Source organism: Acipenser ruthenus, chromosome 4 (assembly GCF_902713425.1).
Source record: "Acipenser ruthenus chromosome 4, fAciRut3.2 maternal haplotype, whole genome shotgun sequence".
Taxonomy (NCBI): Eukaryota; Metazoa; Chordata; class Actinopteri; order Acipenseriformes; family Acipenseridae; genus Acipenser; species Acipenser ruthenus.
In genome coordinates this window covers 106,075,383-106,094,335 of record NC_081192.1, presented here as the reverse complement: position 1 = coordinate 106,094,335, position 18,953 = coordinate 106,075,383, and the positions used below count along the sequence as shown (strand labels likewise).

Genomic DNA, 18,953 nt, shown 5'->3' with positions numbered 1-18,953 from the left:
AACCTAATTTAATCCGCACAGATATCTCTCCTGTGCCGCATGGCTACCATTCTCAATTATGACAATTTTGGCACCATGAAAACTCTCAGGACACTTAGGGCACTGAGGCCTCTACGAGCACTCTCGAAATTTGCAGGCATGAGGGTAAGGGTGACTTTTAAGAATCATGTATACTTCATGTGTGTGTTTTTCATAGATTTTGTTTATTTTTCCTTCCACAGATTTGAAGAAAAAAAGGACAATAATTTGGTAGAAACAGAGTCTTAACCCATTATAGTTTACATGATGAGGAGGGTTCGGGTTCGGGTTCGGGTTATAGCTTGCAAAAAGATTGACACATGAGTACATTGTAACTATGCCTAATAACATCATTGGGCTGACTGGGCTGAGTCCCTGTGAAGTGGTTGGTTGTTGTGGTGTGTGTCTTCCTGTTTGTCTTCAATGGCAGGTAGCCTTGTTTGCAAACATGTTGAACTTGCAAGGTGCCCTCACAGTTAATGGCTGTGTTTTCACCCATTCAGCTGTATTGAATGCGATGTATGAGTGGCTTTAGGCTTTGACCAATATAGCCACACATAGATTATTAAAGCAAAACCAAGACAAACTCCAGATTAACTCAGAGATTAACTCTTTATCCAACCCGCAAAAAAACTGCTTGATTGTTAGTCATTTGAGTTCCGTCTGAAGTTTTGTAGGGGAAAATCATGTGCAGTTTTGGGTTAAGGCTCAAGGTTTCAACCAAATACAACATTAATGTTTTCTTTTCTCCTTCTTTTATGGAAATGCCATACAGAAAGTCACCCAGGTGCATACCTAACACACCCAATCTTTTTCAACAGGTTTGGTGTGCATTTGCTTTCCTCTAAAGGTGCCGTGGAGCAGTAACAGCAGATTGTGGATCCCTCCTAACAGCCTGGGCTCTTGCTCTTGTGTCTCCATATAGGTCTCTTTAATAAGCCTTGTAGCTAGCACCCTGGGATACTCGGACTTCGCAGCCATTAAATCTCTTAGGACCCTCCGAGCTTTGAGACCATTAAGAGCCTTGTCCAGATTCGAAGGCATGAGGGTAAGAGATGTTTACACAGGTCCACTCTCTCTGTTCATAGTGTTCAATGAGGGTAAGATATGTTTACACAGGTCCACTCTCTCTGTTCATAGTGTTCAATGAGGGTAAGAGGTGTTTACACAGGTCCACTCTCTCTGTTCATAGTGTTCAATGAGGGTAAGAGATGTATACACAGGTCCACTCTCTCTGTTCATAGTGTTCAATGAGGGTAAGAGATGTTTACACAGGTCCACTCTCTCTGTTCATAGTGTTCAATGAGGGTAAGAGATGTTTACACAGGTCCACTCTCTCTGTTCATAGTGTTCAATGAGGGTAAGAGGTGTTTACACAGGTCCACTCTCTCTGTTCATAGTGTTCAATGAGGGTAAGAGGTGTTTACACAGGTCCACTCTCTCTGTTCATAGTGTTCAATGAGGGTAAGAGATGTTTACACAGGTCCACTCTCTCTGTTCATAGTGTTCAATGAGGGTAAGAGGTGTTTACACAGGTCCACTCTCTCTGTTCATAGTGTTCAATGAGGGTAAGAGATGTTTACACAGGTCCACTCTCTCTGTTCATAGTGTTCAATGAGGGTAAGAGATGTTTACACAGGTCCACTCTCTCTGTTCATAGTGTTCAATGAGGGTAAGAGGTGTTTACACAGGTCCACTCTCTCTGTTCATAGTGTTCAATGAGGGTAAGAGATGTTTACACAAGTCCACTCTCTCTGTTCATAGTGTTCAATGAGGGTAAGAGATGTTTACACATGTCCACTCTCTGTTCATAGTGTTCAATGAGGGTAAGAGATGTTTACACAGATCCACTCTCTCTGTTCATAGTGTTCAAAGTTGGATTGAACTGGCCAAGGGCCAATTACTCAATCTTATGGCTGTATTTTTTTTCACTGTAAAAAAAATGGCTTATTTACAACATTTCATGGTCTGAAAATATATATTTAAAGATATTTCACAATTAAACATAATATTTATTGTCACATTCAAAATGTGTTTCCCATCCCCCATCCCTGGGAGCGTCAGAGCCAATGTGACGCCCCCTCGGGGTTCCCAGCAAAGTTCGGTCTCTTTACACAGCCTGGACGCGAACTGGCGTCGTCCAAACTGTGTGACTCATCCTGCACTCCCAGTGGCAGCACTTTAACTGGATGAGCCACTCTGGGACCCGCTGTATTTATTTTTAAGTGAAATCCATGATAACTGTGAACAAAATACAGCCTTAAACATCATCATGTATTTCCTGAAAGTCCAATTTTAGCCTGCTGTTACAGTATATAACACAGTTCTACAAAAGTCTGCTGATTTAATGTAAGTTCTTGCCATATGCTTTCCCCCCATTCTTGCAGAATTTTGAGTTATTACACCAATATCCTAATTTAATGCCCAGCATATACCCTCTTTTATCAACCTTTATTTGTAGTATGTAACAGTAAACTTATTAAAATAAATATTTTTATCATCCTATATTTTTTCATGAATTCATTAGTTCATTAGGTTGCACAAACAATCACTGTTATAGCACAGTGTGTTGAACATGTTGTTTAACACAGATGTCATCTTAGTGTTAAGGTCTAATTGTACAGTCGCCACATCCTCACATACAGTACTGGTGAAGATTAAAGTACCACCTTGGCCTCAATACAGCTCTCAAACAACTCCAAGTACAACCGGTACACCCAAGTGTAACCATTAACCTGTCCCCCTGCCATTGGCTTGTGTTGGGGGAGGGTTTAACAGGCACTGCCGATGGTGTGTGCATTTTGATAATTGCTAGAAAAGATATGCCTTTAAAAACACAATTAGACAAGCAAGGACTTCAGACAGTCGGGTGTCTCGTTGTATTTGCCTTTTTAAGTTCATTGCTTTTCCTTCACAACAAATCCAGAAAGAGCAAGGTGTGTACAATACAATCCTCTCAGAACAGCACAGTGTGTTTAAGACAATGTACATTTAAAATGCACACACTTTCTTATTCCATTTATAGTCATTTTCTTCACTTTTACAACTGTTGCCTTCTGTTCAGTAATTTACAGTATACTTCATTATATTTCTTTCCCCATTATTATTTAATACAATGACCCAGATATTTTGCACCACTTTCTGAAAAAGGAAAACTCTTACAGCACATGTTACCATGGCACAGTGCTTGTTAGTTGTTTTCTCTTGTCTTTTTCTTTGATAACTTTTCATTTTGCACACTTGGAAATTAAAAACAGTGTCATTTTTTGTCCTTTCACATGATGTTATGTAACCACCAAAATGTGTGTCCAGCAAAAAACTGCCTTTACTGTATGGCCTTTATTATCCCCTGGAATCGTATCTGAATTTTAAATGCCAGAACCTTACCATCAGTATTAAAGCTTGTTTTTAATCCCTCAGATTTTCTATGCCATAATACGGCAGACAAAACATTATTTTTTGCAGCATTGATTTCCATATATGCTGGAGAGTATAACTTACAAATGCTTATGCTTACAAATGCTTACAAATGTAACTGCATTAACCCTCTGCTCCTGCCAGTATTATGTGTGTATTTGTGTAATAATTGATTTGCCAGCTGATTGAGTTAGCAATAACAATTACAGGGATTAAAGACAGCAGCTTGTTTGTGCAATCACACTGCTCTGTATAATCCATATTGCACTTTGTTTTAATTACGCAGAATGATGCATAGTGCCTTTTGCTTTTCATAAACTTCCATGTGTTAGATATGCAAAATAATTGACTGATTACAACATTAACACAGCACACCTCTGTAGTATAGATTTAGGGCCAGATATTGAAAGAATTGGAGAATGTAACTTATATTGTGAATATCTTGTATATATTCGCAAGACTGTGAAACTCAAAAGAGTTGCGGGGAATTGCTATTATAGCAAGGCTGCGGAAATTAATACATTTCAATGAATCTAAACAAGACATTTCTCCCCCAACTCCCCTTTTCAATTTCACTCACAGCTCAACTTCTTTCTGGAGGCAGAATTGAGGGGAAGAAATCCCTGCAACTGCCCTTCGAAACTCACATCTCTTTTGAATATCTGGCCCTTTGTCTTTTTCAAGTCATCTATAAATAATAATGTGTTTAATGCTGCATTATTTTGTACCCTGACACATTATTTGAACACAGAAGTATATAAAGCTTATCATGGGCATGTTTATGTGTAAACAAGGGTGTTTATGAGCTGATTATTTTAACCCTTTATGCTGTCCAGCATAATGTAGCCAGAAGTTATGAGTAGTAGCTGTGCCCTCTTTATTTATTCAGAAGTATTTTAATAACAAACAACACGAAAATATATAAGCATGTATGTTGATGGATACAAAATTGTAGTACATGTCTAAAAGGACCATGAGACCATTTTGCGATATATTATGATATATAATGATCCACTGTTTTGAATTTTGACTGCTTTATGACAAAGCCCACATTGATACGCTCTCCTTGCAGTTAATTTTGGGTGAAGGCTTCCCATGCACATCCTAAAGTCAGCTGAAAGCTGCTGTGTAGATTTGAGCCTCTTGGGTTCTGACCCTGCCAGAGCTACGAAGCTAATCAGAATCAAAGCCTGCTCAGCATATGGATAGGAGACCTCCACAGATCAGGAGGTTCCAGCACGTTTTAAAGCACTGTGCTGGGAGAGATACAACTCGTGATAAAACATTAAGAATCAAGGGCCGCCTTCATTTTCCAGGTCACATTCCAATACAGGTCAAATCAGCAGCCAATAAGATCTTGAAGAAGATAATGTAATGCCAAGCTGGAAGCTATTCACCTGGATCAGGGCATTACCCCAAACAAACTACTGTATACCCAGTCTGGAAAAGCGCGATTCTGAGAAACTGGGAGGAGAGTGTAACCTAACCATAACCCCTTTCTGATACAATTATATACTTACAAATATTGTGCAAAAAGATTTATACATTACATACATTGTAACTATGCATAATAACATTGTGATTATGTGTAAGTACACGTTTATTTACTAAGTAGGTACTGTGTAAATACACAGTAATTAGAGACACTTCATGTAAAGTGCTACCCTAAGCTTATTGTCAGCAGTTGGTGTTGTGAAGATTAAGGACAGTTGTGTTTTTGCCTGGCTTCTAAACTATTCCCTCTTGGTATATTCTCCTTCAATGCAGGTGGTGGTGAACGCACTCGTTGGTGCTATCCCTTCTATCATGAACGTGCTGCTGGTCTGTCTGATCTTCTGGTTGATTTTTAGCATAATGGGGGTGAACTTGTTTGCAGGCAAGTTTGGAAGGTGTGTAAATAGCACAGACCTATACATCTTCAATGCTTCCGAGATAAATAACAAAACTGAATGCGACGCCTACGGGAACGCCACCTACTGGACCAAAGTAAAAGTGAACTTCGACAATGTTGGCGCCGGGTACCTGGCCCTCCTGCAAGTTGTAAGTACTGCATATATATATATATATATATATATATATATACACACACACATACACGCACACACACACACACACACACACACAAAGGGTGTTTGAGTGTTTCCTCCTAAAACATGACCATATATCCTAATATTTTAGTTACGCAAGTAACCCAGTTTATATTATTTAAATTGCTGCTATGTGACAGTAAAAATCTTCTCAGTCTCTTGCTATTTCTAGGCCTTGTGTATCCTAGCAACAGGTCACTCAGCTCTGTTCCATCATCCCTGTCTGACTCCACTCAATACAGACCTTTCATTTCCATCTAGAAATAACCAGTCACTAGTCATTCACAAAAAGCCTACAATTAACAGCAACACAGGGAAAGGCTAACTATAGTGCTAGCATGTGATAAACTCCTCTTTCATTCACTTCGTTCATTCACATTTCTTTTTTTAGATATTCCGGAAGAATTATTAATTTAAAAACTGGTATATTAACCCTTCCACCTGACGATCAGCAACATTTATTAACGATGTGGTAAATACTCTCCCACAGAGGTTATTGTTTCTAAGGGTGTGATATAAGCAATATAAGGTTTTACATGGAATGAACTACATAATGTGGATGAGACCAGACCACGTTTCAAATTACAACACTTCATTTATTAGTTCCAAATACCCACATTACATTCTTCATTGAAGATTATTGTTTAGATAAAATACATGCCACTACTATTAACAGAGACAGACAATTGAATAGATTACCCCCCCTGGAGAGAACCTCAGCTTGATACACAACGTTCTTGATGATCTGGAGGTATTGGGAGCTTTTCTGTCTGTCTCTTCTATGCCTTGTGTTTATACTCTAGCAGCTCCAAGCCTACCTGACTACAGTGTGTTTCTGACTAATTATAATTCTCAGCAATAGAAATTCACTATTCATGCTGGTACTTCACAATAGAAATTCACTATTCAGCTGGTACTTCACAATAGAAATTCACTATTCAGCTGGTACTTCACAATAGAAATTCATTATTCAGCTGGTACTTCACTCAGGGCAGACCGACCACAACATACTCTTCTTTACAAAGTTACTGTGGTTAACTGTTTACCATGTTTCTCCTGTCTCATGCTTTCTAGCACATGCTTTATCATTCAACGTTCTCGGCCAAATGCAAAGCAGAGTTGCCTTAGCAACTCTGCTTATGCCAATGTCACCTCCAGCAAACTGGAGCGATGCAGACGGCTCGGGGGCGGTGCCTTTGACAACATGACTCCCTGGAATGTATTGTTGCGCTTGAAAATGGCTTTATACTGGATGTGCTTGACATTGAAGAAGTACTTGTAAAGTATGAAACGTCTATCTTTTGTGTTTCCTTTTTCAAGGCAACATTCAAAGGCTGGATGGAAATAATGTATGCAGCAGTGGATTCACGTGGTGTAAGTATTCCTGAAAGAAAGTGATAAACAAAACTTCATCAGAATTCCAGAAGCACCCAGGAGTAGATCCCTGATACTCAATACCTAATACGGGATGAGGCTCGTGTGGATTAGCATGGCAAGTTTTGGGTTGTTGCACTTTACTTTTGAAGAGACAGCTGCTCCCTTTTGTGTACCTCCCTTTGTCTTTTAACACAAGGAATTGAGCGGTTGTTCAAACAGTTTCTTCTAAAAAAACATTTGAGAGTGACTCAAGTATCACAAGGAGGAAACTGACAATTTGGATGACTAGATCTAACCTGTCAGTATATTTTAAACCCTGTTTCGTACGTCTCGTTGCAAAAATAAGAAAGTTAGCATAATTTTGTTTTTGTGGGACACACATGTCCCTTGTACCTTAAAGGGTTAACCCTCCCAAACCCATGTTAAATGATTGCATATCATATTTCCTACATGTCATTAAGGCTTTGAGTGGATACGTTAATATAACCCTTTTCATCACTGAAATGATAGCCCACAAAACCAGTACAGTACATGGTATCGCTGCCATCTCTAAGAACTACAAGCTCATTTGCCTGTTGATGCAGCAGAAAATTGCATGTCATGAAAGTCTTTTTTTTATAATTTGCAAATGTTAAAGTGAAAGGAAATTAATAAAATCTTACATCTTCTCTTGTGATTGGATGTCAAAGGATGCACATCAGGTGTACTAATCAAAATGAACCACTTACATACAGTAAGAACATTGGTTGCATCTAAACAAAATACTTATACATGTTGTGTGCTTATGTAACAGGCAGTGTTGTGTGATACACTGCTGTTCCAGATGGTGTCTCCTGTCAGTGAGATGAGATTTGATGTGTGTGTTTATGTAACAGGCAGTGTTGTGTGATACACTGCTGTTCCAGATGGTGTCTCCTGTCGGTGAGATGAGATTTGATGTGTGTGTTTATGTAACAGGCAGTGTTGTGTGATACACTGCTGTTCCAGATGGTGTCTCCTGTCGGTGAGATGAGATTTGATGTGTGTGTTTATGTAACAGGCAGTGTTGTGTGATACACTGCTGTTCCAGATGGTGTCTCCTGTCGGTGAGATGAGATTTGATGTGTGTGTTTATGTAACAGGCAGTGTTGTGTGATACACTGCTGTTCCAGATGGTGTCTCCTGTCAGTGAGATGAGATTTGATGTGTGTGTTTATGTAACAGGCAGTGTTGTGTGATACACTGCTGTTCCAGACTTTGTCCTGTCCCCTGTCAGTGAGATGAGATGAGGCTAAAAGCGCTAAAACCACGAATTTGCATTATGGTTAAGATGCTCGCTTGCGGTGCGCAGGGCCGCCGGTTCACACCCAGTCTCTTCCCTGTCACATAGTGCCGTGACTCGGATCTCATGGACTGGCTGCAGCTGATCGCTGAGGTCACAGGGGGTAAGAGTGTAGCGGGCAGTGTTGTGTGATACACTGCAGTTACAGATTCTGTCCTGTTCCTGGTGGGGGAGATAAGATGAGGTTAAAAGCTCTAAAACCACGAATGCAGAGGAACCTGGCTCTTTTGCATTGTAGTTAAAATGCTCGCTTACTGTGTGCAGGTCGCTGGTTCTTGCCAAGCCTCCGGCCTGTAACACTTGCATTCACTATAGAGGCATCAAAAGTGCAGTTTCAAAAAAAGCATATGATACTGCAAACGTGTACTTTCATAATAGAACATGGGATTCAGTCAAATAGATCAATACATTTAACTTCCCTAAACTTCCCTTCATAACGCATAACTAGTAGTTCTGGGATTAATGTTAATATTTTCACAAATATCACATTTGGTGGGTTTGTCAAAAAAAAAAAATGGTATGCCTAAAAAAGTAAACACGTGCGTTTTGTTCCTTTCCTACAGGTAGAAGACCAGCCAATTAAGGAAATCAACCTGTACATGTACCTTTATTTCGTAGTCTTCATCATCTTTGGGTCTTTCTTCACCTTGAACCTCTTTATAGGTGTGATTATTGACAACTTTAACCAGCAAAAAAGAAAGATAAGTATACAGATGGGATTATTCTTCCTCTGGTGGAAAAGCTTTGCAGAAGCAGTTCTATTCATGGGATGTAGCACTATTTCTACAATATATCTTTCCCTGTGTTTTTAATTGTATATGTTTAGTTATCAACATAACCACTAGGCCAAAATAACAATAAGAATTTCCCTGTTTACTTAGGTGGACAGGATATTTTTATGACTGAAGAACAGAAAAAGTACTACAATGCAATGAAAAAGCTTGGATCCAAAAAACCCCAGAAGCCCATTCCAAGGCCACAGGTAAGAACATAATGGTTTCAGTTTCCATGTGATCTTCTTTTCCATAAACATATCTCATTTAAACACACTCAATCCAAAAATACAGCTCTGTTCATCCAGACAAAGCACAACACCCCCTGGACACAGTACTGCGTGCTGTAGAAATATCCAAATCGTGGGTTCATGTTTAAAACGCCTGTAGTTTAAAGTGCATGAATATTACCTTTTTAACATTATTGACTTTGCTGTTCAAACGTATGAATGCAATTTCAACACCATTGACACCCCTCATATTTGAGTGAACACACTTGCATACTTTCAGACAGAATGTTTTTACTTCCATGTCACAGAACAAGTAAACACGGAACACACAAATTCCATAACAAATTGCCCATTGACGGGGTCCCAGAGTGGCTCACCTGGTTAAAGCACGGCCGCGTGGTGTTCAAACCGGTCTTTGCTGGGGATTGCAAAGGGAATGTTGCATTGACTCTGGTGCTCCCATGGTTTAGGGAGGCAAAACCGGCAAGGACTGTTTCTCCCCATTACGCTGCAGTCGACCATAGAGGCCAGGCACCTGGTGTGCTCAATCGGACACCTGCAGGGCTGGCCTCTGTCTTCCAGAGGCTGGTAGCTCACTGACATCCGTTCTCGAGTTCCTGAGTGTAAAGAGGCTTGGTCATGGGATCAGAGGACGCCCACTGACCTTCAGTTCCCTGAGCTCTGTGGGGAATTTCTGCAGTGAGGGAACATAATCGGACATTCTAAACAAGGGAGAAAATCGGTGGTAAAGTAATTGGGTACTCTAAATAAAAATAAATAAATTGCCCCATCTGGGCACTCATGAAGCCCATATCCCATCTTAATATCACCAAATGATATTATGCTAAAATACATTGAATTAAATGAGGCCTCAGACACATAGAATAATTAACCATATCATATGCACTCTGTGCTACTGACAATTTGAAACAATCATTATATCTGTATGAAATGCTTTTAATTGTGTCGCCCAAATGTAACAGAAACAACTCCACATCATCTAAATGTGCTGACATGATGCCAGCCTTGTACAAATGCACAGAAGATGGTCCCACAGAAATACTGTACATGCTACAAACTTTGCATTGAAAATAAGGGTCACATTGCTTTCGTTTTGTTTCCTTTCCCATTCAGAACAAATTCCAAGGATTCATTTTCGATATGGTGTCAAAGCAAGCCTTTGACATCCTCATCATGATTCTAATCTGCCTGAACATGGTCACCATGATGGTGGAGACAGATGAACAGCCTAAACACATGGAGAGCATCCTTCACTACATCAACGTGGCCTTCATTGTGATCTTCAGCGGGGAGTGCTGCCTCAAGCTCATTGCTCTCCGCTGCTACTACTTCACGATCGGGTGGAACATCTTCGACTTCGTGGTGGTCATCCTCTCCATTGTGGGTAGGTAAACCTGGAATATGGTAATTCATAAGGGCACACAGATTCCTTCCAGACTGAATGCCACCACAGAAACAGAAAATAACATGGGAGCCAAGAAACTTCCATTCCTGTAATTAACTCCTCTCTGTTTTGTATTCTTTTACAGGACTTGTGCTTGCTGACCTTATAGAAAAGTACTTTGTGTCGCCTACATTATTTAGAGTTATACGACTTGCACGCATTGGACGTGTCCTTCGACTAATTCGTGGAGCCAAAGGAATTAGAACTCTGCTTTTTGCCTTAATGATGTCTCTTCCTGCCTTGTTCAACATTGGTCTTCTCCTTTTCCTTGTCATGTTCATCTATGCCATTTTCGGCATGGCTAACTTTGCCTACGTGAAAAAGCACTATGGGATTGATGACATGTTCAATTTCGAAACATTTGGTAACAGCATGATCTGTCTTTTCCAAATCACCACTTCGGCAGGGTGGGACGGCCTCCTCAACCCTATCTTGAACACTGAACCGGAGTGTGACCCAAATTTTGAACACCCTGGAAGTACAGTGAGGGGGAACTGCGGGAACCCCTCTGTTGGTATCTTCTTCTTTGTCAGTTATATCATCATATCATTTCTCATCGTCGTCAACATGTACATAGCTATCATCTTGGAAAACTTCAGTGTAGCCACGGAGGAAAGCACGGAGCCTCTGGGCGAGGATGACTTCGATATGTTCTACGAGGTCTGGGAGAAGTTCGATCCTGAAGCCACACAGTTCATTGAGTACTGCAAGCTGGCTAACTTTGCGGATGCCCTGCAGGAGCCGCTGCGGATCGCCAAGCCCAACAGAATAAAGCTGATCTCCATGGACCTGCCCATGGTCAGTGGGGATAAAATCCACTGCCTGGACATTCTGTTTGCTTTCACCAAAAGGGTTCTTGGGGAGTCCGGAGAGATGGATGCTCTGAAGCAGCAGATGGAGGAGAAGTTCATGATGGCCAATCCCTCAAAGATCTCCTATGAACCCATCACCACCACGCTCAGACGGAAGCAGGAGGAGATGTCAGCCATCATAATTCAGAGGGCCTACAGGAGACACCTTCTCCGGCGCTCCATGAGGCAGGCCTCCTTCCTGTATCGCCACAGATCTAGTGATGGCAACATTACTGTGGAGAACGCTCCTGAGAAGGAAGGTCTCATAGCATCCATGATAAATGAAAACTATGGCCATCAGCTGGAAATGATGGAGACTATGTCCTCCACCTCTTCTCCGCCATCTTATGACAGTGTCACCAGAGTCGCTAATGACCCTCTGCAAGTGCTAGTGACTGATTCTAGAAACACTGGGCTCAACGAACCCTGCACACATATTGACAGAGACAGGGAGACATTTCTGTAACACTGGTTATGAACTGCTTTATATCTTGTTTACCGAATGTACCATAACTAAACCAACACTGACTTAGTCTTGTTCTACACTGAGTTACAAAACACAACCGCAGGGTTTATTATCCTTATTATTATTATTATTATTATTATTATTATTATTATTATTATTATTATTTAAAACCTTTTTTTTTGTCAACCACAACCATACCTTGGCTGGATAAATGAAGGGAGCTACCCTTTGACCCTGCTTATGTTAACTATGCTTAATATTTATATGCATGAAGGACCTGTGCAGGGTCACTACAAATATATCACTGATGTAATAATCATCTATTGGGCTGAAAAAAACAAAACAAATACAAGTTATTTACAAACAATGCCTGACTGTATGCATTCATTGAAGGTCTTACTTATAATGGTGTGAATCCTTCTAGAAATGTATGACCTTACATTTTATATATACATATATATATATATATATATACACAGTTATGTAGCAAAATGTAATACTTGCTGTATATGTTATTATTGGTCTTTCATAAAATCATCATTATATTTGATATTTTTCTACTTATAGAAAGGTTGTGTCTTTTTCCATTGGGTAGTGAACCTTGTACTTATGTAACCAATGCCACTCATTGCATTGTAGCAAAAAAACTAAAAACAAATGCAGAAAGCAAGATTCTACAGGTAGTGTAGGAGTAATTATCTGTCTGTGTACAGCCCTGGCCAAATGTTTTGCATCACCCTATAGAATCAACACATTTTGCTTCACAAAGTCTATTTAAACCTGCTTAATAATGTTACATTAACATATTGAATTACATACTGCATTGTAGTTTTCCATAAATCTAACATGAAATACTGTACTAATATTGTGGCTTCTGGTAGACTTTTGCCAGATCATTTTGTAGTTTCTTTGATTGCATGATGTTAAATAAAATATCTAAATTATGTTCAGAGAGAGAGAGAGAGAGAGAGAGAGAGAGAGAGAGAGAGAGAGAGAGAGAGAGAGAGAGATAGTATTATGTATTATTTTGTATTATGTCTCAATCCTAAAATTTGAGGTGATGCAACACATTTGTCCCTAGCTGTAGGTACAGTACATGGTGGGTTGGGGTTACTGGGTAAGCTTTACAGTCAAGTGTCTATGTATGGTGACGATCTGCAGGGAATTCACATGTGCTGAATAGCTTTTTGAAGCTGTAAGCATGACAATCAAGTCCTGTTTTTCTGTGCTTTGGTGGTGCAGATTTCTTTTGAATAGTTAATGGGTCACATGTTTATCCAATATGAAAAGGCATAAAGCCATGGATTTACCATGATGCATGCATGACGTATGTTTAGTGCGGATGGGAAGCTTCCAGAGAGACTGCATGTTATTACAGCACTCTGATACAATAAGCACCTTTTACAGGGCTCTCTGAGAAATGATATGCATGATGCTGAATGAGGAAAACTATTAGAATCCAAAGTAGTGATATAAACAGGAAATGTTGTTTGAACTGTTTGTTGATTTAAATTTCCAGAATAATTAGAGAAAAGAGGAAAAAATGTCCATTGTCAAGAGGATAATAACACATTACATATAAATATATATGATATGATAAAGGCTGGTATTCCAGTCCGACCAATTAAGCTTTAAAGGTATGTATGATGAATCCAGGATGTTAATGCAATACTAATAATAATAAAATAAAAATGAAGTAACTCCACTTTTGTGGTCATAATTCACAAGAGGTGAGTGAAACTTCATTGACTTCAGGGCTGTCTAAACTAGCAATAGCTTCATCATATGTTTGTCTTATCTATTCCTGCTTTGTCAAGGATTGACTCTTCAGGTGGTCTGGTAGCCATTCCTAACAATTGCATTTACCAAAAAAAGAAAAACAAAACTTTTGTACAATGTATTATCACTGTTCCAGGTCGACCATACAGACATTGTGGATTATTTATAAACCTATCCCCACAGCTTTCCTTTCTGATGGAAAGGCCCTTGCATCAATAATTCCCTTTGGTGGAAAGAGTTATTTATCACGTTTGAAGAAGGACAAGTGGGGTGAGGTCTTGGGTGAAAACCCTTCTATACCGAAATCATTTCCTTATGGAACGTGCAGGACACCTCTGTTCGGTTTCAGTTGGTCTTCATGATCAAAACCCATTTATCTTTTTCCACCACTGGAGATTCAAAAACACTGCTGTTGAAAAAGTTGAGACTGTCAGAGGCAATCAATTTCAAAACCTACAATTGTGCACAAATGCACAAATATTGATGCACTGCAGAATCCTGCAAAAAAAACAAACATTATTTCATTGTTTTCCAACAAACTCTACAGAAAAACAAATGAAAGTGCATTGAGCTTGTAAATACCTGCGCTTTATCTCTCAGGCTCAACGTGTTCTGTATGAAAAGCAAACGTCTGCATGAAACAACACCTCCTACTCTCGGTCACTTATCAGATCCAGTGTTTAAACAGATACATACAAATATCAAACCCAGTGCTTAAACAGATACATACAAATATCAAATCCAGTGCTTAAACAGATACATACAAATATCAAATCCAGTGCTTAGATACATACAAATATCAAACCCAGTGCTTAAACAGATACATACAAATATCAAATCCAGTGCTTAGATACATACAAATATCAAATCCAGTGCTTAAACAGATTCATACAAATATCAAATCCAGTGCTTAAACAGATACATACAAATATCAAATCCAGTGCTTAGATACATACAAATATCAAATCCAGTGCTTAAACAGATACATACAAATATCAAACCCAGTGCTTAAACAGATACATACAAATATCAAACCCAGTGCTTAAACAGATCAACACAAAGCAAGTCAGCAACACATGTTTATTTATTTATTTATTTCTGTTGTATGTAGAATCAGCACTAAGGCAGTTGATTTTGAAGGATATGCTACAGAATACTTTAAGCACTTCATGCATTATTGTTTCTAGGCTCCTTTTTGATGATTTTCCTTTGCCCAGCAGTAATGTTAATACTGCATTAAGGCCAGGATTTTAAAAGCTATCTTATTTACTGTACTGCTGACAGTATGTTCTTGGAATTAATACAAGTTAGTACAGTTTTGATAAAGGTTTGGTGTATTTAACCTGATGTGTGCTTTGTTGTTTCAAGATCAATAGGCTAGTGTAGGTACTGTGATACACTTTGAAAACAGCCCATAAAAGATCAAATCACTTTAATAAACTGTATTGGCTTTTTAAAAGGCAATCGCAGAGCCCTGGCACAGAACTTGTAAGAACGTGCCATGCTGTTCACAGGGGACTAGCCCTGGAAGCCTGTACCACTCCCATTTAAGCACTTCGCTCCTTCACTGAGAGTGGTTTGTTTATGAGGGTGGATCCAGGTGTGTTGCTATTTCAGTTATCCACCATACGCAACTATGTGGCAATCAAGTGTGGAGCAGCAGTGGCAGCAGTGTGGAGTAGTGGTTAGGGCTCTGGCCTCTTGACCGGAGGGTTGTGGGTTCAATCCCCGGTCGGGGACACTGCTGTTGTACCCTTGAGCAAGGTACTTTACCTAGATTGCTCCAGTAAAAACCCTACTGTATAAATGGGTAATTATATGTAAAAAATAATGTGATATCTTGTAACAATTGTAAGTCGCCCTGGATAAGGGTGTCTGCTAAGAAATAAAAAATAAGATAAAAAAAATAATCAAGTGTAAAAAGTGGTTGGTGTAAGGATTTGTTCCCAGCTACAGTAGTTGCTCAACAAAGTTCCTTGGATTGGACTCATCTTTGTGCACTCTGAATAATTGAAGGCAGCCTGGCATAAACATCCTGTTTTTTAACAGGTGTCTGCATTTAGTATTTCCAGTAACCTTAGACCTGTTATTGTTAAACAGCGGTTCCAATGACATGTGTCAAAAATAGCATGCAAACATATAATTCAAATAAACTTTGCACTAATAAAAAGCCAATCAAGAATAATCAAATAAACAGAACTTAGCAATATGTTGTATTATAATAGCTACAATGTGGAAGTCTGTTATAACCAATATCCTGCTAATAGAAAACCCAAATTGCATTTTTTTTATTAGTATATCAGCATACCTCAATGTGTCTTCTAAGTAGCGGGACCACTGGGGAGGTCATCTAAGTAGCATGTCAAAGCAAACATCAAACAAAGTGCAATTAGTAATATAAAAGAATGCTTACATATTGCAAAAACATGTAGGGTTATGACTGAAGAATCTATGCAAGAAATGGGTTGACTCAAAGACCATTGACCTTCTGTATGGTTAGATGATTGTGAAACATAACGCAGTCTGTTCCAAAAGGGCAAAGTGCTCAAATCTTAAAAACCTTGCAATTATAGGCTGCTTGCAAAGTGCTCAAATCTTAAAAACCTTGCAATTATAGGCTGCTTGCAAAGTGCTCAAATCATAAAAACCTTGCAATTCTAGGCTGCTGGTAGAACATTTTATGGCACTATTTATTTGTTTATCTTTGTTCATTGTTTTATTTTTATTTTTGGAAGGGGTGAGAGAAATCAGTGTAATTCAACGTTGCAATGAAAGAAAACATATGGTCTATTCACTTGATCTGAATGGTTGTGGCTCTAGCGAACATCATCCTTATCATTATATACAGACCCCTACGTGAAGTTTCAGACTGAAACACAATACAGAGACTCCCAGCACTGTTAGATTAATGATCTCAGTGGTGGGATTTGGATCCACTGCTGTTTATATCAGTGTGATGGACACCATGATGTTAATACATATCCTTTGTTGTGTCTAAACATAGAAAATGATCCTCGTTTAAGTTCAACGGCAAATAACACATGCAAAAAGATGATCGACGAGGATTCATTTGTGTATAATTAATTTGTATCTAGTACATGTGTAAAGATTTGTAATATACTGTATTCAGAATGTACATTTATTTTTGTGACAATAGTAAAATCTACTGTATATTAATTAATTTATCCCTCAGAAAATGGTGCCTCTCATGTCCTTGCACCACAAACTTGTTTACAAGCAGCTTTTCTAGAAAAGGATCCGGGACACAAAGCCTTTTTTTTTTTTGGCCCACAACTGGCTTGACAAATAAAATATTTATGCACTTCATATAAAATACCAAGGTGATGCATGTGTGCAGGTCTTTTCTGTAGCCTTTTACTTGAAACTTGACTGTGTCTCGAATTACTGTGTATTTACAGAGAAGTTACTTAGTAAATATATGTGTACTTACACATCATTACAATGTTATTACGTATAGTTACAATGCACTTAATGTGAAAATCATTTTGCACATTCTATGTAAGTACACAATTGTATCAAAAAGGGGTTAGGGTTAGGGCTATGTTTAGGGTTAGGGTTATATCGTGCAAAAAAATTGACACATTAAGTACATTGTAACTATGCACAATAACATTGTGACGATGTGTAATAAGCACACATAAGAATATAAGAACATTAGAAAGGTTACAAACGAGATGAGGCCATTCAGCCCATCTTGCTCATTTGGTTGTTAGTAGCTTATTGAGCCCAGAATCTCATCAAGCAGCTTCTTGAAGGATCCCAGGGTGTCAGCTTCAACAACATTACTGGGGAGTTGGTTCCAGACCCTCACAATTCTCTATGTAAATAAGTGCCTCCTATTTTCTGTTCTGAATGCCCCTTTATCTAATCTCCATTTGTGACCCCTGGTCCTTGTTTCTTTTTTCAGGAAATACACAGCAATTGGAGACATTGTCATGTTCTTTTTTTTAATTAAGGCCAGGTTGCCTAGCCAACGGTACATTGCTGTATATAAGCCTCCAATGATAGAGGGCAGATTTTGCATCTTTTTCTGCTGATATTTCATTTCAGTCAGCCATGGGTCAAACAAGGGCCTTATTTACACACATCCTGTCTGCCAAGATACAGATACAGTCAGTATAAAGGGTTATGAAGTTAGGCAGCTTTGTTTTGTCTTCACATTCTGCTCGTATTCATTTGAAGGTGTTGCCTGTCGGTGGTATTTACAGACAGGTTTTCTTTATACAGCTGGTATAAAACAGGGAACACATGGTGATTCTACAGAGCCGTCGTTTTTCCAAGGTATTGTTTGTGGGGTTTGTTAGGCGGTTATAATTCTTACTTCTGCAAGTAAGCCCAAATCCTATTCTACAAAGCAACAGGAACATTTAAATAAAAGGTGAACCTACTGTACACTCCATACTGAAATCTTTTTGAAATGTGTCCCATGTTGTAATGATAACAATGTGCATGTCTAATTGAGATTGTTTAGGTTTTGGATGACTGGGTTCAAATTGATATTACACTATTAACTCCAACAATGCGTGCCTGGTTTGAAGAAGCACATCCTGTAACTATTTAAGATACTAGCCTTTTATATGAATATAGTATACAGGTATGCATCTATTTCCTGTATATTACTTTCCCATTTAGGTAATAAAATCAAATCAAACATGGCAATTGTAGTAAGCTACTGATTTTAAATACAATGCTACAGTTCTTAAAGTATGAACCCTTTCATCATAGTGGCGGTCTGTGGAAGACACTTCATCCATATTTGTAACATGTTGGATTTAGTGGGACAGTCCTCTATGTACTGGATAGGTAAATGTCATTTCTTGACACCTTAAAACAGAGTGCCCGTGTACATCTAGCTCCCAATATAGTGCCCTTTCTCGACAGTGTGACTCCCTTTACTTTGATCCCCTGAACTAAAACCTTCACTAATCCCTTATGGAACAAACATATATTTTTAATATATGGTAGAAAAGTATGATCCTTATATTTTCCATATATATATATATATATATATATATATATATATATATATATATATATATATATATATATATATATAATTGGCCCAGTTTTATATATTTAAAATATATGGGATACATTTAAAATATATTTTAGTCTGTAATCCATATATTTATTTTAGATGGATTACAG

At 38.7% G+C, this 18,953-nt stretch overlaps 1 protein-coding gene across 2 annotated transcripts in view; it reads left to right on the top strand.

The window, feature by feature from the left end:
* Positions 1-18,386, top strand: part of LOC117400283 (sodium channel protein type 4 subunit alpha-like) — a 165,461-nt gene extending 147,075 nt beyond the window's left edge. For both annotated transcript variants that reach the window (XM_059023366.1, XM_059023365.1), the window contains 7 exons: positions 944-1,066; positions 5,203-5,475; positions 6,843-6,896; positions 8,784-8,921; positions 9,098-9,202; positions 10,358-10,628; positions 10,774-18,386. In XM_059023366.1, the coding sequence (XP_058879349.1) occupies positions 944-1,066; positions 5,203-5,475; positions 6,843-6,896; positions 8,784-8,921; positions 9,098-9,202; positions 10,358-10,628; positions 10,774-12,005 (2,196 nt within the window). In that variant the 3' untranslated portion in view covers positions 12,006-18,386. The remainder of the gene's footprint in view (positions 1-943; positions 1,067-5,202; positions 5,476-6,842; positions 6,897-8,783; positions 8,922-9,097; positions 9,203-10,357; positions 10,629-10,773) is intronic.
* The last annotated feature ends 567 nt before the right edge of the window (positions 18,387-18,953 follow it).